This window comes from Cucurbita pepo, chromosome LG16, assembly GCF_002806865.2.
Source record: "Cucurbita pepo subsp. pepo cultivar mu-cu-16 chromosome LG16, ASM280686v2, whole genome shotgun sequence".
Taxonomy (NCBI): Eukaryota; Viridiplantae; Streptophyta; class Magnoliopsida; order Cucurbitales; family Cucurbitaceae; genus Cucurbita; species Cucurbita pepo.
The window spans coordinates 6,400,275-6,425,106 of NC_036653.1; the positions used below are offsets into that span (position 1 = coordinate 6,400,275).

At 33.5% G+C, this 24,832-nt stretch overlaps 2 protein-coding genes across 2 annotated transcripts; both read left to right on the forward strand.

Moving 5' to 3' along the window:
• The first annotated feature begins 6,808 nt into the window (after positions 1-6,808).
• LOC111776829 (arogenate dehydratase/prephenate dehydratase 2, chloroplastic) lies at positions 6,809-10,282 on the forward strand. The gene is made up of 12 exons (XM_023656211.1): positions 6,809-7,144; positions 7,249-7,310; positions 7,409-7,501; positions 8,035-8,235; positions 8,323-8,403; positions 8,681-8,776; positions 8,862-8,939; positions 9,018-9,107; positions 9,210-9,271; positions 9,428-9,509; positions 9,598-9,682; positions 9,933-10,282. Exons 1-11 carry the CDS (start codon positions 6,892-6,894, stop codon positions 9,655-9,657), a joined length of 1,158 nt encoding a protein of 385 aa, XP_023511979.1. The 5' UTR covers positions 6,809-6,891; the 3' UTR covers positions 9,658-9,682; positions 9,933-10,282.
• Positions 10,283-14,331: 4,049 nt separating this feature from the next.
• Positions 14,332-23,993, forward strand: LOC111776798 (V-type proton ATPase subunit a1-like). Its single transcript, XM_023656170.1, has 18 exons — positions 14,332-14,677; positions 15,383-15,427; positions 15,756-15,878; positions 17,159-17,266; positions 17,456-17,569; positions 17,639-17,812; positions 18,240-18,377; positions 18,713-18,820; positions 19,010-19,117; positions 19,266-19,414; positions 20,428-20,581; positions 21,395-21,555; positions 21,676-21,882; positions 22,002-22,185; positions 22,272-22,355; positions 22,518-22,711; positions 22,836-22,895; positions 23,194-23,993. Exons 1-18 carry the CDS (start codon positions 14,534-14,536, stop codon positions 23,396-23,398), a joined length of 2,460 nt encoding a protein of 819 aa, XP_023511938.1. The 5' UTR covers positions 14,332-14,533; the 3' UTR covers positions 23,399-23,993.
• Positions 23,994-24,832: the final 839 nt, after the last annotated feature.

A 24,832-nucleotide genomic window follows, 5' to 3' on the forward strand; every position in this document is an offset into this window, starting at 1 on the left:
AACAAAAGCGAGAAGAGCTTTCAATTATTTATAAAAGGAGGATGAAAATGGTCCACCATTTACGGAACTGTCTTCTGTTTTCATTATTCAATAAATTATTATTTTTTTATTTTTTATTTTTGTTATTATTATTATAAATAAATAAATAAAAGTCTTTGGTTTGCTTTCTGTCGTGTCTTTTGTGAGATTGCTGTTTGAATATCGTACAGTGATTGCTACTTGACGTTTCATCAATTAAAAAATTAAAAATTAAAATCGAATTCATTTTTGTTTCTTCCAAATAAGATTTTTTTTTCTTCTGAAATTATTAAATCCCATTTAATTTCTATTTTTTATAAATAAAATAAAATAATATTTAAAATTCCTATTTTTTATAAAAATATATGAGGTACAACCCAACATTTTTTCCTATGTTTGGCCAAACATTATTTGGTCAGTGATCAAGCTAGCCTCTTTAGTTTTTTAATCAAATTAATAAATAAAAACAAAAAATTAAGCTTACCTTTACTTTATCTAGCCTCATTCCCCATTTTGTAAGTATACGAAAACCCTATCAATCTATATATATATATATGATCGTAATAGCCAAAGTTCAACTCGTTACGTATCATCGTCAGCTCTTTTGGGCAGAGATTTCCACACCATTATAACGAATGTTTTGTTGACAGTGCTTTTTTGTTACACACTGCTTTCGAAAATTACTTACCAATTTAAACAATCAAGTTCAAAACAGATTGATTCCCGATATCTTAATTTTGTACGGCTGGCTGTAATTTTATTCCTCGAACAAAAAAAATTCCCTTGATTAAGACACGATAAACACATATGACAAATTTTATAATAAAATAAATTATTCGAAGAAATCAGTGTACGATTGTGTTGGGACAAGATCGGCAATGCTAGGTGTAGAAAAAATATATATATATGAAGCACACTATGGAACATTTGTTTCATGCCTCGAAACAAAAGATAATAATTGAGGGTTCAAAATTACAAATATAGAATCTTTGCCTTTCATAGCCTTAATCATGAGATAATTAAGTGGGAGACACCTTAATTATTAATTAATTAATCAACTTAATCAATATTTAAGCTTTCATTTGTGCTATCATTATTCATTAACTACAAAAATAATATATTCTTAACTTTATTAAAGACTAATTAATTAGCCATAATCCCTCCATTAATGACCTATGCTTATTGCTATTTTACTTCCCTTATTTAAAATATTTTAGAAAATTAACTCAAATATTAAATGCTTAATTTCTTTTAGCTCCTATGATTATAGTTTAAAAAAAATACAAAAAGAAAAATAATTACAAAAACTAATATTAATTTAAAATATACATATTATATATATATATATATATAGGAAGTAAAGGAAAGAAGCTGCAAAAACAGTGACTGAAATTTCACTCAGTACGACAGTCTTTTATTCTTCGGATCCCAAGCAAAGTTCTGTTGTTATAATTATTATTTTTTGTTTTTGTTTTTATTATTTTCAAAGAAAAAGGAAAATAATATAATGAGAGAGCGGACATAAATGAGGTGGTGGGCCAAAGAGTAGGAGTGGGCCCATGGGCCTGGATGATTAGTCATTGTGGTAGTTGGTTGGTCAAATTCCATCGGTCAAACAAAATATATATATATATATATATATATACAAAATATTTGTTTTTTTGTATATTTATTTAAAATAATAATATTATTATTATTAATTAAAGCAAAAGTGATAAATTATGGGAATGTGTGCATTGAAAAACATGGGGTTGGGTTGGGTTCTTCTTCTTATGGCTAAGAAAAGAATCTTCCCATTCTCATCCACTGTTTCAGTCTTCCTTCCTCCAAACATCCGGTCGGATCTCAATTCCATTTCCCTTTTTTTATTATTTATTTATTTATTCGACAACGCTATTATTATTATTATTATTATTTTATTATGAGATCCCACGTCGGTTAGAGGAGAAACGAATCATTCTTTCGTAAGGGCGTGGAAATTTCTTCGTAATAAATGTGTTTTAAAAGCTTTAAGGTGAAAACTCGAAAGGGAAAGTCCAAATAAGATAATATTTGTTAATGGTGGGGTTGAGCGCTATAGTATTAAAGCCAGACATCGGACGGTGTGCCGGCAACGGTTAGAGAGAGAAACGAACCACTTTTTGTAAGGGTGTGGAAACTTTCTTCCTAATAAATGTGTTTTAAAAACTTTAACGGGAAAACTCGAAAGGAAAAGCCTAAATAAGATAATATCGGCTAATGGTGGGGGTTGAGCGTTATAGTATTAGAGCCAGACATCGGACGGTGTGGCGGTAAGAACACTAGGCCTCCAAAGGGGTGGATTGTGAGCTAGTATGCTAGGGGTTGGGCGCTCTAGTATCATAACTAGATACTGGACGGTGTGTCAGCAAGAACGTTAGGCCCCCAAGGGGTGGATTGTGAACTAGTATATCAGGGGTTGGGCGCTCTAGTATCATAGCCAGAAACTGGATGGTGAGACGACAAGAACGCTAGGCTCCCAAAAGGTGGATTGTGAACTAGTATGTCAGCAAGAACACTAGGCCCCAATGAATAGATTATGAGCCAGTGTGCTAATGAGAACGCTGAGAATACTATGCTTCAAATAAGTGGATTGTGAAATTTCACGTCCATTTCCATGCATATTTTTATATAGTATTAAAATATTTAAAAAATACATAGAAATTCAACATTTGAATTTTTATTTATTTATTTTTACTATTGATATATTAAATGTTTGGTCCCACGTGTTTTTTTTTTTTTTTTTTTTTTTTTTTTTTTTTTTTTTTTTTTTTTTTTTTTTTTTTTNTTTTTTTTTTTTTTTTTTTTTTTTTTTTTAATTAAATCTCCTTCGAGTTTGTGATTTATGAGGTGAGTGGGAAAATGGAATAAATCCAAACTGGCAATTGGCGTGGTGGTGGTGGTGGTCGTCGTATGATGCAAGTGCTTCGTCAAAATTATTCCAAATGGGCCCATTGGGCCTTTTACTGTGGTCCCCACTCTTCTCCTCCCCTTCAAGCAAAGAATATTACTTTCCCAATCCCAATCCCAATCCCCAAAACATATTCAAATTACATTTCTACCCTCCTATTTTTATTTAATTACAACCTTATCTCTCCAATTTTTTATTTACTTATTTTATCTAATAATCCCCTCGTTTTAAAACAAATATATATAATAATGAAAATTTCACATACAAATAAATCTAATTACTTTTAACTCGTTGACTTTTTTAGTCGTTTTTATTAAATTTATTTATTATAAAAAAAATTATACGAGAAAATGACTCTAAAAAAATATTTATTTTAAATATTAATTAGAAAAATCCTATCTCTATTCAAGCAGACCTCCGTTTTGGTATCTAATGAAAATGGTCCTATTTATCATTTTAGTCACGAGTTGAATTGAATTAAATTCAACGTAATTCATATACACAATATTTGTTCCATATGAATGTTTTTATGTATGTAAAAGAATAAAATCAATTTGGAAAAGGAAAATAAAATGTTTATAAGTCTTCTAAGGTCATAATTGTAAATTTTGTCCCATTCACAACGTCAATTTCTTTTCCTATATATATAGTGATATTGTATGACAATTGCAACCAATAGCATAATTTTGAAAAGAAAAAAAAATTATGTTTTTTTACGAAGCTATGGGTCGGGTTATCAATACGAGACTTGTAAATATAAATAAGAACGTCCGCTTAAAACACACCATTAAAGTGTAATTGGATAACCATTTGTTATTTATTTATTTATTTAAGTTTATAAGTAATCGCTTACGGCCGTTTTTATCTTGTTTTATTTTATCTTAAAAAATATTTAAAATATTGACTAAAAATTTAAATATTTTAAAAAAAACTATAGAGTAACATAACGCCATGTTTATTGTTATCTTCTAGACGTGCATGGCTTTTTTTACTTAATTTTAATTTTATTATTGGGAAAAAAATGAAAATTTAGTATTTATTTAATTATTAAATCTTGTATTAAATTTTATTACAATACTACCATCAACAAATTTATTAAAAGGTATTACAAAATTTGAAATTAGAATAAATAAAAATTAGGTTAAATATCAATTTTAACCTTACTACTTAATTTAATTTTCTAAAAAAACTTTTATTATAAAGGATATTTTTTCTTTGAATTTTGAAAATATATATTAATGAAATTATTAACTTTATTGGATAAGGTTGAATAAAAAAACTTTATAAAATATTTAAATCTACATTTATTAAAATAAAAGTAGGTGAATTAAAATTAAATATTTAAAAGTAAATAGATGAAAAGAATATTTGAACCTAAAAATATAAAAATAGAAAATAAATAGACAGGTAGATTTAAACTAAACGTGGCCGGTGCCGATTTTAAAAGTTATCGGCGCCGAGTATTTCCAAAGCCGTATCTTACTATGTGGGAAAGGGAAACAACCAATAATTAATAATAGCGACTTTTTACTTAATTTAAAAATTATTATATGATAATATTTATTACAATTTTGGAAAAATAATAGATTAAATTATAGGTGGAGAGTCTAAATTAATTTATTTTTTAAAATTTAAATTTTAAATTAGCGGAGTATTAGTTTAGAGTTTTAATTAATTAAATATTTATTTTACTGATTCATTTTATATTTTTGAGTGAAAACGCTACGGTTCACATACAACAACCTCTGATGACTATGTCTATATTACAAATGCATCTTATTTTTCGCATTTTAATTATTGTACTAGTTAAAGTAAGGGTGTTCATGGATCACCCGTGGTAAAATTTTTAATTTAAAATTAAATTGATTGGTTTATGTTGCAGAGGAAAATGGATGGTTATGGTGAAGTGTGTCTGCTTGGAGATGGCTTTNTTAAGTATAATTTTAAAAAATTACATACTTAAAACTTTAAATTTTATTTTAAAAAATAATTGAAAAATAGTTATAGAATTAAACAAGATTATAATAATATATGTGTATATAAAACTAATGATAAAAACCGGGTGGATTCGATTACACCTAAACTAATTTTAGAGGAACAAGCGAACCAATTCAACCCATTAAATTTTTATTTATTTAAATCCGACCCAACCTATTCGAATTTGATTGAATTGACTGTGTTTTTCGAGCACGCCTATAAGTCAAACATATCAATTTAATATATGATATGATTAGAGGAAAATCATCCTCATCAGTTATGCCTTGATTTGTGGATATCACTGCTGTGATTTTTGGGCGTAATGTTATGGGCCTCTGCCTTCCTTCTATGTTATGGGCCTCCGGCCTTTCTTGGTAATGGGCCTTTAGCTGTGATATTGGGCCTAATGTTATGGGCCTCTGCCTTCCTTCTATGTTATGGGCCTCCGGCCTTTTCTTGGTAATGGGCCTTTAGGGTTTCGGCTACGCTAACCTTATAGATTCCCATTCTCACCTCTTTCTTTTTTCTTTTTCTTTTTTTTTTTTGTAAAATTTTCTATTTATTTTTATGAGGGTAAAAGCGGGATTTCATACTAATTTATCGGAGTTAAGTTTTGTGGAGAATTTTTAAACAAAAATTATTTTAAAGTTTTTTATTTTTCAATATAATCTTTAAAATAATAATAATAATAATAAATCAATATAATTTTTTAAAGAGGTTGTCCTGTTTCAATCTTACTTGTGTTTGAGCTGTTTAACATATTTACTGTTTTAAGCTTAAAATACTTTATTTCCGTTTTTTTTAAGCTGTTTTTTTTATTAAAGTAATTTTAATTTTAAGACTGAGTGTTTGATTATATATTTTTTAAGAGCCCCTTTTAAATTCGAAGAAATGACATAATATGAGACGAATAGTAAAAACGAAGAGTTAAAAATGTTTAAATTGATGATCCGATCAATCTTAAAAGAAATATATCTAAATGGTATTTGACATTATTTTTTTGAAAAAATAAAAAATAAAGAAAGATTGATCCAATCAGAGCTATCGAGCCAGACACCGGACGATGTGTCAACCTTCTCGCTATTCCCCGAATGGGGGTAGACACAAGGCGGTGTGCCAGTAAAGACGCTGGGCCCCAAAGGGGGGTGGATTTGGGGGCGGTCCCATATCGATTGGAGGAAGGAAAGAGTGCCAACGAGGACGCTGGGCCCCGAATGGGGGTGGATTGTGATGTCCCACCTTGGTTTTGGAGAAGAATAAACCACCATGTATAAGGGTGTGGAAACCTTCCCCTATCAGACGCGTTTTAAAGTCTTGAGGGGAAGCCCGAAAGGGAAAGCCCAAATAGGATAATATCTGCTAGCGGTGGATCTGGGTCGTGATAAATGCGCTCGAGGACAAGAATATTTTTAAAACTGAACCTTTTTTATGATTAACAGACCAAAACTAACCATATCTATAGCGACTTAAAATTATTACAGTAAGAAACAATAAAGCGTGCCAACCAGGACTTAAAATTATTACAGTAAGAAAAAGTTAGTGTGCCAACCAGGACTTAAAATTTAGTGTGCCAACCAGGACTTAAAATTACAGTAAAAAATAAGAGAGTATGCCACTTAAAATTATTAGGTAAAAAACAAGAGAGTGTGCCAACTCCGACTGTAAAAAACAAGAAAAACAAGAGAGTGTGCCACGCAGACTTAAAATTATTACGGTAAAAAATAGGAGTAGATGGCCTCTTAAAAAAAAAAAAAATCTTACCAAAATAATAATAATAATAATAATAATAATAATAAATAAATAAATAAATTCTTACAAAAAAAAAAAAAAAACTCGTTTTGTTTATTATTATTTAATTGAATATTGTCATAGGGGCATAAAAATTTTGCACGGTAAAAGCTGCTAACAGATTTTCCTCTATCCCGCGTTCCTATCTCTCTCTATCTGTGAAGGGCTTCTCATCGGCAATGGCGGCTTCTATATCACGATCTTCCATAGCTACATATTCACAGTATATTTGCAGTAGATCATCGCCGTCTGACCGCAGGGCTAACTTAACCATTGATTCTCACTGTTGCTGGAAGCGTCTTTGCTGTTCTTCTCGATGTCAATCTGTTTTTCATGGTGGAAGTGACAAGAATTCCCGGGGCGTTGAAACGCAGAGCGCCATGGAGGATTCTCATTTCGAAGTTGTAATCAAAGATCCAAGCACGCTACCGAGTACCTTTCTATTGTTGCTTGCCCTCGTTTTTTAATTTCTGATGTTACTGTGGCGCGGAGTTTAATCGATTTGAGGATTCATTTTCGACTTGTTCGTATTGCAGGGCCTCTATCATCGACCAAGTCCTCTGTCTCCACTGGATCTCGCCTTCGTGTTGCTTACCAGGTGACTATGTCCGTATGATCCCCGTTGTTATAAGTTCGTGGTCTAGATATGAATGCATGTCTTTGAATTTGAATGATAGAATGTTCGTGCGGTTTTAGGGGGTTTCTGGTGCATACAGCGAGTCGGCCGCGGAAAAGGCATATCCGAATTGCGAGGCTGTTCCCTGCGAACAATTTGATGCTGCTTTTGAAGTAAGTAATCAAACTCTGAAAATTTTACTGGACGAATGCATCTTGAGTTGCTTCAATTACGGTTATTCGGAGGGAACTTGGGAATCTGAAACATGACCATGGCTGTTTGGTTTGCCTTGACATTGAATTGGTCGCATGAGTCGCACCGTGTTATGCACTTGACTTTGAATTGTGTGTTTATTTGTACTTATTGAACAGCTTAGTAAATCATCAAAGCTTTCTCCCCCCTGTCCAACCTTCCGAGAATTTGAGGATAAATTAAAACATTAATTTTTCTTTAATCAGTTGATCCGTTAATTTTCAGAACAATAGAAATTAGAGATAATATTGAACTCGTGATTTCACAAGAGCGAAATAGACTATGATCTTTCAATTTTATACGTGATCTGTACTTTAGATTTTAGGAAGTAGGAGTAACATGTAACTCATGTTCACATAAGGTTAATCAGGTAGAATTCTGTTTCATAACTACATTACCATTTGATATGATTTAAGATAATTAAAAGATTCGTTTATCCTTCTTATCACTCTAGGCTGTTGAGCGATGGATTGTCGACAGAGCCGTCTTACCAATAGAGAACTCTTTAGGTGGAAGCATCCACAGAAACTATGATCTTCTGCTTCGACATAGGTTGCATATAGTTGGTGAGGTAAAATTTGCAGTTCGTCATTGTTTACTGGCCAATCATGGTGTTAAAATCGAGGAATTGAAAAGGGTGCTCAGTCATCCACAGGTAACCAGAGCAGTCTTATTATATTTTCATATATAAATCCCCTTCCCCCCTCCTCCTCCTTCAAGCTTAACATGGTTCTTGTTTCAGGCTCTTGCTCAGTGTGAAAACACATTGACAGGGCTGGGATTGGTGAGAGAAGCAGTGGACGATACTGCTGGTGCTGCAAAGGTACCTGGTCACTGGTTGTTCAATTGCCGTTGGGTTACTAGTATAATATTTTATCATGGTCTACACTGCTGAAAACTCATGATTTGTTTGTCTTCAAGTTATTTTAATGGCTCAAAAGGGATTCTGAGCGGTCTAGTTAGATTTTTGTGGATGCTTATTTATCAGCCCTATAAGAAGTTTTGATAATCCAATGATCATATGTTAATATCATTCGAATTGTCATCATTTTGATAGCTTGTTCAGAATGATTGTTGATGAGACTTTGGATATTCTGCAGCATGTTGCTTTTCACAATCTGAAAGATGCAGGAGCTGTTGCTAGCTCATTGGCCGCATCAATATATGGTTTGAATATACTTGCTGAAGATATTCAGGTGGTTACCTAAGTATTTATTTATCGTTCTCTTGCTCATATATTTTAATGCTGCACCGGTTACCAATTTTCTTTTCTTTTATTAGGATGACTCTGACAATGTAACTCGATTTCTGATGCTAGCAAGGGAGCCCATAATTCCAGGCACTGATAGGCCATTCAAGGTTAGCCCTCTACTTCTTTGTATTCATGGACATGGTGCTTAGAATAAGCAAATTGAAGATGTTTAACTTCCCTTTCAGACAAGTATAGTTTTCTCATTAGAGGAAGGTCCGGGAATTCTGTTCAAGGCACTTGCGGTTTTTGCTCTTCGCCAAATCAACCTTACAAAGGTTTTTTTTTTTTTTTTTTTTTTTTCTAATGACTATGGTGATTCTTTTCTAGGCACCTGCCACGCAGGCCAATAGCTAAGCATCGTTTGTTTTCTCAAACAGATTGAAAGTCGACCTTTGCGAAACCAGCCACTACGAGCATCTGATGATAATGGATCTTCAAAGTACATTCATTGAAGCCTCTGCTATATATTACTTTTAATCTTGCCAATACATTTGTTCCTCCATAAGTGTGAAATTGTCCAGTTATTTCAATGATTTGAAGTTTCCTCCTTTTTCCCCTCTTTTCCTCTCCTGTTCTTTTCTTTTTTCTTTAACAGATATTTCGACTACCTTTTCTATGTGGATTTTGAAGCATCAATGGCCGATCAAAACGCACAAAACGCTCTCAGGCATTTAAAGGTGCGTTTCCTCAGATCTTCCAAATAATATTCAGGAAATAAATTTCAACAATGGGATGTGAATAGGAAATGAAACATTGGCTTGACAGGAGTTCGCTACGTTTTTGAGAGTGCTAGGAAGCTATCCAATGGACAATAGTATGCCATGAAAAGCTGCAGCATCCAAAAGACTCGGTATCTCCCATTTCTTGGTCTACTTTTCTAAACCCGAGTTTCTTAGTATCTCTAGTACTTTATGGATTTAATAAACTCCTCTACCATTGAAATTAATTCATTCCCGAAATCTATTCAGCCACGTTCGGCTATTATTTATATTTGCGAAGTCGTAGAAGTAGAGTAAAATGTTCTTAAAAATGTTATGACGGCACTTCTATCTGGTGTACCTATTTTTTCTTGACATTTCTGGGCTGATTCTTTTATACAGCATTAACCGAGTGTAGGCCGACTTCCTCAGTTCTCAACTTCCAAGAGGGATCGTCGGCTGGCTTTAAGGTTAAGCTTGTGTCTCTGTGGATGTGTCGCTCTTCATACGAAAATTCTGCTCGGTATACCATAAAAATCAGTAGATATTGAGTTTAGTTCCTTCTCAGATATAGTATATTTTTGCAAATTAATTATTCATTTACACTACTATTGTCTCGAGTTGCTTAGTTCCAACTTTGTTAATGTGTTCAACACAAATATGTTGCAGCAATTTTTGTTTGTTTGATTTCTATTGAACCATGTAATTCCCGTGTTTTAGTAGAAAGAGATCGGATTAGATCTCGCGTTCGAGGGGTGGGGTGTCGTTCTTTGTTTGCCCTACTAACTGTGATTCAAAAGCTAATAATACTTGATGGATTAGAGCATAGGATTATGTTAGGAATAATATTTGGAAGGAAGGAGCTTGTGGAGAGTATAATAGACAAAATCAATGAATTTGATATGATTATTATTGGAATTGAGAAAGGTATCCCGTTTGGTAATTGAACTGGTCGTATGGTTCGATTTGTCTGTTTTGCTTGACTTATTAGGAAGGTTTCTGTAAGTGGCAGGTCCCTCTTTATCTTCACTTTTTGCCATATTTTCAAAGAGATTTGACTTAATTTATAAAACTTTCTAAATTAGTCTCAATAGTTTCAATTTCATTTCTGTATTTTTAAAATATTTGATTTAATCTGTTTTTTGTACAAGGAAATCTATTTGAAAGGGTTGTTCTAAATATTGCATCAGAGTCAGTCATTGGGTGGTGTGTTGTTGAGGACGTTGGACTCCAAGAGGGAAATTATTTTACTTCTATAAGAGTTTAAGTTTATTGTTAGTAGATATTGTCGGTTCCTAACTTTGTATCATTGTTAGTCATTGGGTGGTTGCTATTGAGGATGCTGGACTCCAAGAAGGATGAATTGTGAGATTTCACGTCGGTTGGAGAAGGGAACAAAACATATCTTATGAAGTTGTGGAAACCTCTCTCTAACCGGACGTGTTCTAAAATCATGAGGCTGACGGCTATATGTAACTGGCGAAAATGGATAATATAATATTGTTCTTAGTTAAACTAAGTTATTGCGAACAAATACAAATATTTTTTTTTTAAAATCAAACCGGTCATGCTAAAACCTTTCTAAATTTATAAGAGCCGATTGGTATTCCTTCACAAGCCATTAAACTTCGTGTTAGCCTCCACCACTGCTGTAAACCACAAGCCATCTATCTCTGTCAATGTCATTCCTCTTCCGATACCAGTTGCATATGGCTCTTGCTATGACTTTAACATATACACCACGGTCATGGAAGCTCGGTCGAATTCGAGCCACTTTATAAATTTAGCCACAACTTTGTCAAGTCGCCTACTGTGCTATGTAATCATCCCTTTGTTGCTATGATATGGAAGCCAAGATATCGGGACAGTTCATTGTAGTCATTGATAGGAAAGATTACTAGTTTCTTGTTGAGGGGTTGCAGGAAATCGTCGAGCCTTCTGATTTCGGGATAGATTATTTTTCAAAAACCAATTGTAGATAGAGATAGAAGAATGAATGGCTTGTGCTAGACAGTAGAAATATGACTTTCCATCCCTGAGGAAAAATCGTTAATATCTTAAGATTATTAAATCCTCCTATCTAACAATATTCGAATAATAAAACAATGAATTATAGGTATTTTACCCACGTAGGGTTGGATTGAAAAATTAGCAACTTAATTGGTCGTAATATATATATATATATAAAAGAATTAATAGTAATTAGAAGAATAAAAATATAGCTGCTACCTTTTGAACTAGATGGAAATCGTATCAAGTAATGAATCAACGGTCAGGAATTTTTAGAAACACTCCACAATTTTCTCGCTAACAATTAGTTCTTCAATTTTATTTAAATTTTTTAATACTCGAATGCTAAATATATAATTAATGGATTTATTTGATTTAATCGGTCGGCTTCAGCCTTCATGCCTTGTCGGTGGGCCTATACGACAAACCCAGGCCACCTTCGGTTTTGGTGGGTTGGATCAATTTGGTCAAACTTTGAGTCACTCTAATTTATAGATATGAATTTTAAATTGTATTAATTTAAATTTTAAGCTTAGATCCTCAATTATTATTTTATTTTAAATTTTCAAAAAATAACTTCGTTAACCTCTCCAACCATGTTTGGACTCGAGCTGTGTCACAGTAGTAATGTTGGAAGATACAAGCGCATCAACATTGTGCTCATTGCTATATTAGTCAGTTTTCGGCATATTATACAGAGGACTTTACATGGAAACATAAAGGTTTATGTCTCGATAGTATTCAAATAGATGAATGTTCGAGATGTTCTGATTATAGAGTTGACTCATGGGTCGATTCTTTATAAGCGTGTATACTAAACAACAGATGGACAATAACATGAGATGTCTCGATTACGGAGTTGACTCGTGAGTCGATTCTTTATAAGCTTGTAGAATGAGCAATAAATGACAATAACATGAGATGACCTGATTACGAAGTTGACTCATGAGTCGTTCTTTATAAATGTGTACAATGAGGAGTGAATGGCAATAACGTTTTAGAACTTGGATGACATCATTAAACATCGATGAAACTCGAAAGTTTTCGATGTATTTATTGTATTCGGACAAAGCTACAAAGATGAACAACCAAGATATAAATGTTATGCACTGAAAGCGGAACAAATGTACTTACAACACCAATGAACGGAATTACACAAAGAGACACCAAGATATTTACATGGTTCGGAGAGAAGAAGTTTCCCTACATCCACGGGTAGCAACCAATCACTAACGAAACGAAGCGTTATAAGTGAATACCTCACTATCACACTGTATAGACTCTCACCAATATGTCAAGAAATACAATGTGGCACACTGAACATTCTTAAATCCCGATATCAAATTTCGATACGACTAAATCTAATTCAAATAACCAAATCAAATCAAAATGTATGACAATAAATCCTGTCGGTGCGCCGATCAAAATACACGGCTTTCCAAAGCTACCAAAGCAATATAATATGAATGAATAATTAAAAAGGGGTTTTTAGTGACGTGGCATTCTCCAATAACAAAAGTCGAGTGCTGGCTGACACGGAAAAAAATTCAATCAATTTCTATTTTAACCCTCCACGTCAATTAAACACGTAATTAATTATGGAGATTAATATTTTTGCTTAGCTACTAACTACGTTAATTAACCTAACTTAATTAAGCAATTAATGTTCGGTTGTTTCTCTTATTTTTATTAAATAAGATTCAAAATTATAAATAATAAAAATTGATAATTAAATTAAATTGATTTTTAGTTCAAATTTTTAAAAATAACCCAACCTTTGCATTATCACAAGATACTCTAATTAATTGAACTAATAACGAGATGTTTTGATTTCCACGTCCTTATAAGAAATATTTCCTTCCCCTCTCCAACCAATGAGATCTTACAATCTAACTCAACCTCCTTTAGGGGCTAACGTCCTCGCTAACACACCGAGCAGTGTTGAGTTTTGACACCATTTGTAATGACTCAAACTCATCGTTAGTAGATATTATTCTTTTTGGACTTTTCCGTCCTCGCTAGCACACCGACTAGTGTTGGGTTTTGACACCATTTGTAATGACCCAAACTCACTGGTTAGTAGATATTATTCTTTTTGGACATTTTCGTCCTCGTTAGCTCTCCGACCAGTGTTGGGCTTTGACACCATTTGTAATGACTCAAACCCACCGCTAGTAGATGTTATTCTCTTTGAACTTTCCCGTCCTCGCTAGCACGCCAACCAATGTTCGACTTTGATACCATTTGTTATAACTCAAACCCACCACTATTAGATATTATTCTCTTCGGACTTTGCCCTGAAAGTTTTTTTAAAAGCAGTTTTCCACGAGAATAAGATATTTATTATAATTTCAAAATTATTTTTTAATTAAACACGACACCATAAAAAATAAAATATTTATTACGGTATGATATTTCATTCGAATTAAATAAAAACATAAATAAAAACATAAATTTAAAATTTTAATTTTTTTTAATTCACCTATATAATTTTAAAATTTGATTGAATAGGAAATTTAATTTTATATATATAATAAATTAATAAATTTTAAAATATATAAATAATTAAAAGGGAATAAAAATATTAGACACATTTAGGGTTTAATAATTAAAGTATGAAATAATTAGAGCGACTTTGTACGGATGAATAAAATTTACAGCCCATGTGGTATTAGAAATGGAAGTACTTCTCGGGGTTGCGACCACATTCGTTTGCAACTTGATTTGACGTTCGATAAAAGCGTTGATTTCATTTTTATACCAAAAAAAAAAAAAAAAAAAAAAAAAAAAAAAAAAAAAAAAAAAANTCGCCCCCTTTTTCATCTCTAGTAATGGCAGTTGCGAGGAGAAAACTGATGAATTGACGCGCCAGAAATCTCACTCTCCTACCCCACGCGGACCAAGGGACTGTGGAACCGAGCTTCAGATCTGAGATACGGCAGATCTCGATCCTCCGGCGCCGGTTTCTGTTTCGTTTCCGGTAACAAACAATCATGGACGACTTCTTAGACAATATACCGTCCATGGATCTGATGCGTTCCGAGAAGATGACTTTTGTTCAGCTTATTATCCCCGTTGAGTCCGCTCATCGAGCCATTTCGTACCTTGGCGAGCTTGGCATCCTTCAATTTAGAGATGTATGTTTCCAATTCGTTATAACTTACTGTGCTAATCTGTAGATTATGTCTTTTTTTTTTTATGTAGAGGATTGATGCTGTGTTTTCTTGCTCTCTTCACTGCAATCGTTGAAAATATGCTGTGGATGTTGAGATTAAGGCGTCTCTACTATGTTTTATCAGCGTTTTCGTGGAAGAATTGCCGGTTTTCTGTTGACTTCTCAGTTCTTACTTGTCTTCTCCGCCTTTCCTTCAAACGAATTGAACACTATGAATTTGGATTGTTTGGCGGTTACTAGAGATTTAGATGTTTATGAAACTCTAATGTTAGTTGATGGGTTTATAGTGTTGCTCAAGAGTTGGTCCAAATCCAGTACATGTGTGAGAGCATGTTCAATGCAATTTATGTATAGGTTCCGCTATCTCTGAACTGCACCACAATACACCGGTTGTATTTATGCGTTGACTGAACAGCGTATAGAATTCGTAATGGGGAGGTTCTATGCATTTGACTATTTGAGGATCTTATAGATCAAGCGTCCGGGGGGCTAAATTATGCTTGTCAAATTATAGTTCTAGACAATTGCTGTTTAATAAAATGTTTTTGAAGTAGCTCGATTTGCTTGTCTCTTAATTGTCATAAATATACTGGGGATTATACTTCATTCTTTTAGCTGTTGGTCGGATAAAATTTTCATACCACTTTTCTCTTTTCCTCCTTGGCAGTTAAACGTGGACAAAAGTCCTTTCCAGAGAACCTTTGTTAACCAGGTAACTACTGTACTTTGTGAAGAGCAACGTATGTGACGTGAATGCTTTCTATCATTCATAACTAATTGTCGGCAGATTTGATAGTTTTCTGCGACATGCACTTCCATACTTTACTGAGTACTGTCTTCTGTACAAGATTTATTTCCAGATTTAATGGATTCTCTGTGGATATGATGAACTTTGTTTTTGAAATTAATCTAGGTGTTACTTGAGATACTATAACTTATTGATTTTGAAATTTGTTTTTCATGCTCAATGTGTCTAATGATGATTGCATCTCAAATGTTCATAAATATTAGTTGTTTTATTGTTTGAGAGATTTTCACAGGTAAAGCGATGTGCAGAGATGTCAAGGAAGTTACGATTTTTCAAAGATCAAATCAGTAAAGCTGGTGTACTGGCATCTACACGCCCAATTCTTCAAGAACATATTGAGCTAGAGAATTTAGAGGTAGATTTCAAGTATTCCCATTTTCTGCCTCTTCATTCAAATGCTTGATTAGGTGGGGGTTATGTATACTGCCCATAGGCATCTATTGCTTGAGAATGTCACGACTGCAGTGCTGGTTTAGCAAGAAAGTATTGTTAGAGGACTTAAAATTCTATGATAATTGTTCTCCTTTTATAAGCTTTGTTGATTAAAAATGATCTTTCCTTTGCCTCCTGATTTGGTAAACCCATCCCCTCTTTATTTTTTCATTTTCTGTAAATGAAAGGTTTGTTTGTATTTAATAAAGAGGCTCCAAATTTGTTTTGTTGCCAATATTACATTGTTTGCGAAACCCGTAGAATAGCTTATTTCAGAGTAGATAGTCTTACACAAATAAATGGAAATAAATTGTATTGCTTAACCTTTACTATATCTAGAATTTTATATATAACAACTTAATTTCACCCTGTAGATACACTTTTTTTAATGAGGAGCACCATAATTACATTAACTAACTTGTAATTAGGTTTCAAAGATGTTTTGTCAATCATCTTTCTTGCATTATGAAGGAAATAAAATTAGTTACGTAGTCTTCTAACAAGTATCTACTGAATTGTAAAACTTAGTTAGCTATACATGGAATAGAAAAAAAAATTATGTACTTCTTTAACGGTTTATGTATATACAAGTCTTATGACAGTTTAACAATTAGATTCCGTTTATTCATTTGTTTTATAATATTTGTTATTATAAATACATCTATTAACTCAGAGAGTTATCGGAATGAGACATTTAATCCAACTAATTTCATTATCAATATAAATTCAATCTATGTTTATCAATCTAATATGATTTATTTTGTTGGTTCCATTGGTGATAAAAAGAAAAAAAAAAAAAAAAAAAAAAAAAAAAAAAAANAAAGAAAAGAAAAGAAAAGAGGTAAAGGAAACGGCAACTTATGGAAATAAATGAATGTGCAGAAGGAGAGTTGTTCAATAGCCACTGTCTTTAGTGGAATGTGGGTGGGAGTGAGGACGAGATTCCAATTTATATGGTATTCGAGAGTTTGATGTATGAGACTCAAACGATTGTTGCACAACAAGCTAGAATCTCGATTTCATTTCATACATATTCAGATGACTTTCAATGTGATAAACATGAGAGTAATGATTTTGGTGCAACGGCAAACAACAATGCCAAATTGCAAATATTGCCTGAAGGCAGGACAAAACAGTCTCTATAGTATGTCAGAACTGCTTTCTTTCGGCATTTAATTGCATTTTGTGTTTCTTTATTGTCAGATACGACTAGCTGATCATGAGCATGAGCTGATTGAAATGAACTCAAACAGCGAGAAACTTCAACAGTCATATAATGAACTATTAGAATTCAAGATGGTATTGCAAAAGGTAAATTGCTTGGCCTCTTGATCCTCCTCTTAACTTTTATGAATTATGAATATTGTTTTGGTAATGTTCTACTGCATGGCAATCGTATAATATTTTTATCCCTAGAACTTAAATTAGTAAAGATCTGCTATCGATCTTTCTCACTTTTTTTGGTTAACTTTTTAAATATTTTTTGTCTGGCAATTTTAGGCAAGCGTCTTTCTGGTGTCCAGTAATAGCCATTCAGTTTCAGAAGAAAGGGAGTTGAATGAAAATGTTTTCTTGAATGATAACTATACCGAGGATGGATCATTACTTGAACAGGTAGATTTTTCATAACTTGATGGTTGTAGCTCCTATGCAAGGCTATCTGATACCTGCATTATTTTGTAGGAAATGAGACCTGGACCATCCAGCCAACCTGGTTTGAGATTTATTTGTGGAATTATTTGTAAATCCAAAGTTCTCAGATTTGAAAGGATGCTGTTTCGTGCAACAAGGGGAAATATGCTTTTCAACCAGGCACCAGCAGATGTACAGATCATGGATCCCATATCTATGGAAATGGTCTTCTCCATACTCATGACTTTGTTTATTTATGGTTTTAGGATTAAGGCCTATTGTGCGACCCCTTTTTATATGCATATTCCAATCTGCTTGTGGTTAGTTGTCATGAAATAATGTGTTTTGTTGAACTTTTGGTTTTCTTAAGCTTTTTTTAGTAACCAGGTGCCTCTTGTATTATTTATTCCAAGATTCCTCTATTTTTAGAATTTTCTGAAGGAAAAGGACGGAAATTGCAAAGAAAACTAGGTTCATACCAAAGGGAAACCCTTTTGAAATTTGTTTTTCTAGTCTTCATATGGAGAAATTGAAATATTTGAAAATAAAATTTTCTAATTCCCAGCTCTTTTTTTTATCAATTACTTTTTGAAATAAATGTTTGCAGTCAATCATTGATATGAATACCTATGCTATGTGCTTATCATTGCAGGTTGAGAAAACAGTATTTGTAGTGTTTTTCTCTGGGGAGCAGGCCAGAAATAAAGTTTTGAAGATCTGTGAGGCTTTTGGAGCAAATTGCTATCCTGTTCCTGAAGATATAACCAAACAAAGGCAGATAACTAGAGAAGTGAGTTGCTTTTTCGAAAGGTTGTTGAAAAATAATTGCATAGTTGATCTATATTTTGTCTTTCTTACTTTGGAGGAAAAAAAGATATGTTTCTTGTTCTAATAAAATTCGAAAGGATTTCATTCTGCAGCCCCCTTATTTGAACAGGAAATGCATCAGTGACAAACTCTTAATCTCTACTTGGAAATAATTAAATCCTGGCCTCCTATCAATAGTATCGGCTAGAAATATTTAAAATACATAATTTATATAACTCAATTCTGCATCTCTCTACACATTTGATTTTCATCACAAAAGTATCGTTGACACCTCAATGTGTATGCTTTTGGCTGCAGGTTTCATCACGCCTCACTGAACTTGAAGCTACTTTAGATGCTGGGATCCGTCACCGAAATGAGGCTCTTGCATCAATAGGATTTCACTTGATTAAATGGATGAATATGGTAACATTTAGTAGAATGACTTTTCTCTCTTGATCTGACTTTTTTTTTTCAATTTTGGAAGTGTGTACATTGAGTCATTGACAAGCTTCTAATCCTTCTTAAGGAAAATTAAGTTAATTTTTTGACATCAGATGTGCAGAATTGTAAATTGTTCATCATTGTGATATTGTGCCTCCTACTTTTTCTCAGGTAAGAAGGGAAAAGGCTGTATATGACACATTGAATATGTTGAATTTTGATGTCACTAAAAAATGTCTCGTTGGAGAAGGCTGGTGCCCAATCTTTGCAAAATCTCAGGTAGCTTGTTATACTAGTACATTATAACATTATTTTGTTATATTGGTTAACATAGCTTTGCATTTGGACATATTTTCTGTCGTTCAATTTCGTGTAACATTTCTGTAGTTAACATTATAGGATTTTTTGTTCCTTGATAATTTCGCAGATTCAGGAAGCTCTGCAACGAGCAACATTTGATAGCAGTTCACAAGTGGGGATAATATTTCATGTGATGGATACGGTTGAATCCCCTCCTACATATTTTAGAACAAACCGTTTAACAAGTGCTTTTCAAGAAATTGTTGATGCCTATGGGTGAGTTTTCTTGTCGAGATTTGAAATATTTAAAGTTATATTTGATGGTTATTTTATTTTTAAAAATTATACTTGTTTCTCACCATTTTTTGACATATTTTTCACCTTTCTTAAAAGCAAATTTGATTTAGAATCTAAATGTAAAAAGTGAAAACAAGTTTTCTGGAACTACTTTTCTTTTTAAATCTTGTATTTTTCTTTTATATTTGACATAGATTTTAAAAATGTTCTTAAGCCGTAGATAAAAAACAAAGACATATATTAGTGGAAGTAGTATTTTAAGTTTAATATTCAAAAACAAAAGGAAAAAAAAAAATGGTTGTCAAATAGGGCCTAAGTTAGTCTGCTTAGAAATTATCATAACTAGTAAGTTTCTTTTTCACATCGTGCAAGCAAAACGGAATGAATAAGAGAAGTTCACTTCTCTTTTTCTCCACATGGACCTAACATTAATTAATTCATTTATGTGATTTAAATCATGATTAAGGAGCAAATGTATAAGTATTGACAGGCATTGGGGTCAAGCTATGAAAATGGCAACGAAAATATCTACATCTTCGGAAATTTTGGGGAAAATCACAAAAAATTGTGAACTGGAACCAAACTGATACGGGTTTTAGACCATAGCTTGAAATCCAAATTACCTTACTATTTAGGATGACATCTAGATAGAGGAGTTGAAGAGGTCAGGAGTATTATGGAATGGTCTTCTTTGGGCAGTTTGTCCATGACAGCAAGTGCGATGATGTGCCAGTGTTGTATCGATGCAAGTATTAGGCTGTCGTATCATCCTCCTTTATGGTCTTTGCACCCTCTATATGGCTTGTAACCACTAAAATTGTTGGAACATATTGTTTTGGATAAATTATATGTTTTTAGTTCTCAATGCTGATATATACGAATTGGAATTACCGTTTGTGCATGGTCCAGGAGATACTTTTTTTGTCATATTTATTATACTTATGGTTCTATTAATTATAGTTTGAGTATAACACTCTAATTTGAAATTGCAGTGTTGCTAGATATCAAGAAGCAAATCCTGCAGTTTACACTGTTATTACATTTCCGTTCCTATTCGCAGTGATGTTTGGGGATTGGGGTCATGGAATATGTTTGTTGCTTGGAGCTTTATTTCTTATAGCTCGTGAAAGTAAGCTCAATAATCAGGTATACAATCTTTTTCTTCTGAAAGAATATTTTATATCTCCTTCGTATTTTTTTAAAAATCAATTTTTTTTTTTAACAATTGAAGAGAAGTCTCGTTATTAGTTATTGCCGTCTAGATGAAAGAAATCTGTAGAATCAATGACATATCCTGCAGATTGTCACATTCTTTAATTCGAAAAAGCACTTGTGAAGCTGATGCTATAACTAACACTCACCCGGGGAGTTCTTAAAGTGGATGATCATGTAAACCTTACCCCACTTTTATCATCAACTGAGATGATGCGTCTTACACATCAGTTAAGGAGCTGCATCTAGAGAAAAATCTTCAACCATCTTTCAGTCAATCATTTGAAACTTCAATTAGATTAGAGATAGAAAAGGGAGAAAAATGAAGAAGTCGAGCCATGAAGAGAAGGATAAATGGATCTTTGACCAAATGCATTGCTTCTGATTCCAATCTTATAAATCTGTTGACGAAACAGGTCAAAAAGATCTTTACTATCATATCCTACCCATAACCCTTAAACGGATATTCTCACCCTTGGTGGACACTCATCTTTCAGAGGAATATTTAGAGCAACTACCCTTTTGGGATGGCAATGATTTGAATTTGATGAGTACTTAATAATTGTCTTAGAACTGTTTAATTGAAATTGGTACTTGGTCATCTGGAACTTTATTAGATTGCTTAAGTAATCTACCTGGTTCTGAATAAATAACTAATCATCTCTGGAGTCTCTGGACTACCTATTTCGTAATTAGGTATCCTATGTGTGATCACATTACCTAATATACATATCTAATTGTTAACAGAAATTAGGAAGCTTTATGGAGATGCTATTTGGTGGACGCTATGTTCTTCTTTTGATGTCACTTTTTTCAATTTATTGTGGGTTGATCTACAATGAGTTCTTCTCTGTTCCGTATCATATATTCGGCGCGTCTGCCTACAAGTGTAGAGATATCACATGCAGGTGATTCTTTGTTCCCTTTATAATTTTAATCTTAAATAAACTATCTAGGATCAGTTTATTTTACTAATGGTTGTTACTTGTTTTATAATCTGATGATTTTAATTTTGTGGTCATTGACAGTGATGTACACACTGTTGGGTTAGTTAAATACCGCGATGCCTATCCATTTGGTGTTGACCCAAGTTGGCGCGGAAGTCGTTCAGAACTTCCTTTTCTGAACTCTCTTAAAATGAAGTTATCTATCTTGTTGGGTATTGCCCAAATGAACTTAGGGATCATATTGAGTTACTTTAATGCACGCTTTACTGGAAGCTCACTCGATATCAGGTCCCTACTTTCTCCTTCAGTTTATCACGTTTCTCTCCTTCCTTCAAGATGAATTTCTGTCGCACATTAATGACGGGAAGCAGACTAAAAACAAAAATCTCTCCATGTTATATTATCAGGTACCAGTTTGTACCACAAGTGATTTTTCTTAACAGCCTTTTCGGATATCTATCTCTTCTCATTGTCATCAAGTGGTGCACTGGATCTCAAGCAGACCTCTATCATGTGATGATTTACATGTTTTTAAGCCCATTTGATGATCTTGGTGAGAACGAATTGTTTTGGGGCCAAAGACCACTTCAAGTATGATCTCTAACTCTGGTTTCTATTGTTGCTAGCCATGTAAACTTAATGTTCTGTCCTGATGTATGAATTACTCAACATTGCAGATTATCTTGTTGATGTTGGCTATAGTTGCAGTGCCTTGGATGCTTTTCCCTAAACCCTTTATTTTGAAAAAGATTCACACAGAGGTATGCTAGATCACACACCTTTTTGAACTGTTTTAAAATGTTTTTTGATTAGTCAAGCTGGTATTTCTTTCCTTCCGAGTTAGATCTTGTCGCTAGTTATGCAACTTCAAACATTTTTTTTGGACGATTTAATATTTCTATACCTTTACCGAATGATACCAGAGATTTCAAGGTCGTACTTATGGGATGCTTGGAACCTCTGAGATGGATCTTGAAGTGGAACCTGATTCGGCAAGGCAACACCAAGAGGATTTCAATTTTAGTGAGATCTTTGTTCACCAAATGATTCACTCCATAGAATTCGTCTTGGGTGCAGTTTCAAATACAGCGTCGTATCTCCGACTTTGGGCTTTAAGGTACTCCGGTGGCATTGTCGCTATTTCTTGGCAACCTCCGTCTGTCTCATAACTGCACATAGGAATAATTAAAACGTACATATATATTAAATCTAGCTGAGCCTATATTTGTTGCTTTATACAGCTTGGCGCACTCAGAACTGTCAACAGTTTTCTACGAGAAAGTACTCCTCCTAGCTTGGGGGTAAGTTTAAGATTTCCTTCTCTTTGCCATTACCATTCTTAATACTTCACCTCTTCCAACATGCTTAATGAAGGAAATACAAAGGATCTTTAATCTCGTAAAATACGTGTCATATATTTATCGCCTCTTATATACATACTGGTTAGTTAGAATTCTCTAGGGAGGGTCATAGCTAAACCAAAATATGAAATAGTTTCTCCTAAATTGTGAGTTTACTATACCTGCTCGAGACGAAACGAAATTATCGTATTTACGTTACATCAGCCATGTACTCATACTGATATTGTTCTGGCAATAGGTATGACAGCTTTGTCATTCGGCTGATTGGATTAGCTGTTTTTTCGTTTGCCACTGCTTTCATACTTCTCATGATGGAGACCCTTAGTGCCTTCCTTCATGCCTTACGTCTCCATTGGGTTGAGTTTCAAAATAAGTTCTACCATGGTGATGGCTACAAGTTCAAACCTTTCTCCTTCGCCTCCATCGACGAGGACGAAGATTAAGCGACTCACCGACTCACCGCAGCTCTTCGAAAGGGCACGAAATAGAAGCAAGGGACCTAAAGAACTAACATCTATAGAAAGAGAAGAAAAAAAAAAAAAAAAAAAAACCCCATTTTGTTTGGCAGAGTATTAGTGATACTTTGATCTGACAGTTGCAATCCCCCGATTTTGACTTAGAAATACAAAATCCTGGCTCATTCTTTGTGGATCTGTTCACGTGAAAAGGATTCAGCTTACAACAACCATGGCAAGATATAGATTTTTCTTTTTCTCTTTCCTTTCCTTTCATAATCTTATATTATAAGTTGAGGATTAGTTCAGTTGATGTAAAGAGGAGCCTGGGGATATCTTTCTATCATACATCCATCCATCCATCTTGTAGTTCTTCTTCGTGTATTCGGGTTCGAGTAGGAATTTACATACAAATGAACTCCCAGAAGCTTGTGTGAATCTTCTTTCTTCAGGTACTTGTGCCTTTATTTCTATATTCAGAATGTAATTGCTAATTGCTCTCAGAGCTTTCCACAAATATATTTGTAAGATATTCATTTGAAGTTCCTTCCCCAATAATGTGTGCCATCTATCTGTACTTGTATATTTTTTCTTCTTCTTCCAGCACATTTCAATGTCACAGTGGAAACCTTAGGAGAAGGTTTAGCTTTTATAAGTTTTTATGAGATCCAACAACTTTTATTATTATTTTTTAAAAAATGAATGAATTTACTACACATATATTCAGACATTAATCTTTTAAATTTGAGTGATTTAATTTCAAAGACGTATTGAACTAAACATCGAAAGTTTACCAGCTATCGATCATTGCCTTGATGAGGCAAGCTAATCAGACGCAAGCCCTTCCTCGGATTCCTCCTTTTGCTCCTCAGCGGACGGGGTCTTAGCAGCCGTTTCCAACTATTGTTCTCCTCCCAAGGGCAGGTTCTTACGCATTACTCACCCCACTGGAAACACCATTTTTCGTCTGACTTGCATGTGTTAAGCATGCTGCCAGCGTTCATTCTGAGTCAGGATCGAACTCTCCATGAGATTCATAGTTGCATTACTTATAGCTTCCTTGTTCGTAGACAAAGCTAATTTGGAATTGTCTTTCATTCCAAGGCATAACTTGTATCCATGCGCTTCATATTCGCTCCCGAAAATATAGCCATCCCTACCCCTTCACGTCAATCCCACGAGCCTCTTGTCCATTCTCATTGGATCACGGCGGGGGAGCAAGTAAAAGTAGAAAAACTCACATTAGTAATTTAATCGTAAAACTTTAATACCTCAATTTAAAAAGAATGTATATCGCACATATCATTTTATTTTGAGATTTATCTCATCTTTAAGGTTAATTTTCAATAAAAAATGGTTATGAATAATACTAACTTATTTTCAAACGCATCCGTCGAGGAAAAAAAAAAAAAAAAAAAAACA

Bases quoted from the DNA above. Each gene is read 5' to 3' on its own strand.
- LOC111776829 (XM_023656211.1), top strand. From the start codon at position 6,892: ATGGCGGCTTCTATATCACGATCTTCCATAGCTACATATTCACAGTAT. The intron at 7,311-7,408 runs GTGACTATGTCC...GTGCGGTTTTAG, and splicing joins GCCTTCGTGTTGCTTACCAG to GGGGTTTCTGGTGCATACAG. The intron at 9,108-9,209 runs GTTTTTTTTTTT...TTTCTCAAACAG, and splicing joins GCCAAATCAACCTTACAAAG to ATTGAAAGTCGACCTTTGCG.
- LOC111776798 (XM_023656170.1), top strand. From the start codon at position 14,534: ATGGACGACTTCTTAGACAATATACCGTCCATGGATCTGATGCGTTCC. The intron at 18,378-18,712 runs GTGAGTTGCTTT...TTTTGGCTGCAG, and splicing joins AAAGGCAGATAACTAGAGAA to GTTTCATCACGCCTCACTGA. The intron at 21,883-22,001 runs GTCCCTACTTTC...TTATATTATCAG, and splicing joins GGAAGCTCACTCGATATCAG to GTACCAGTTTGTACCACAAG.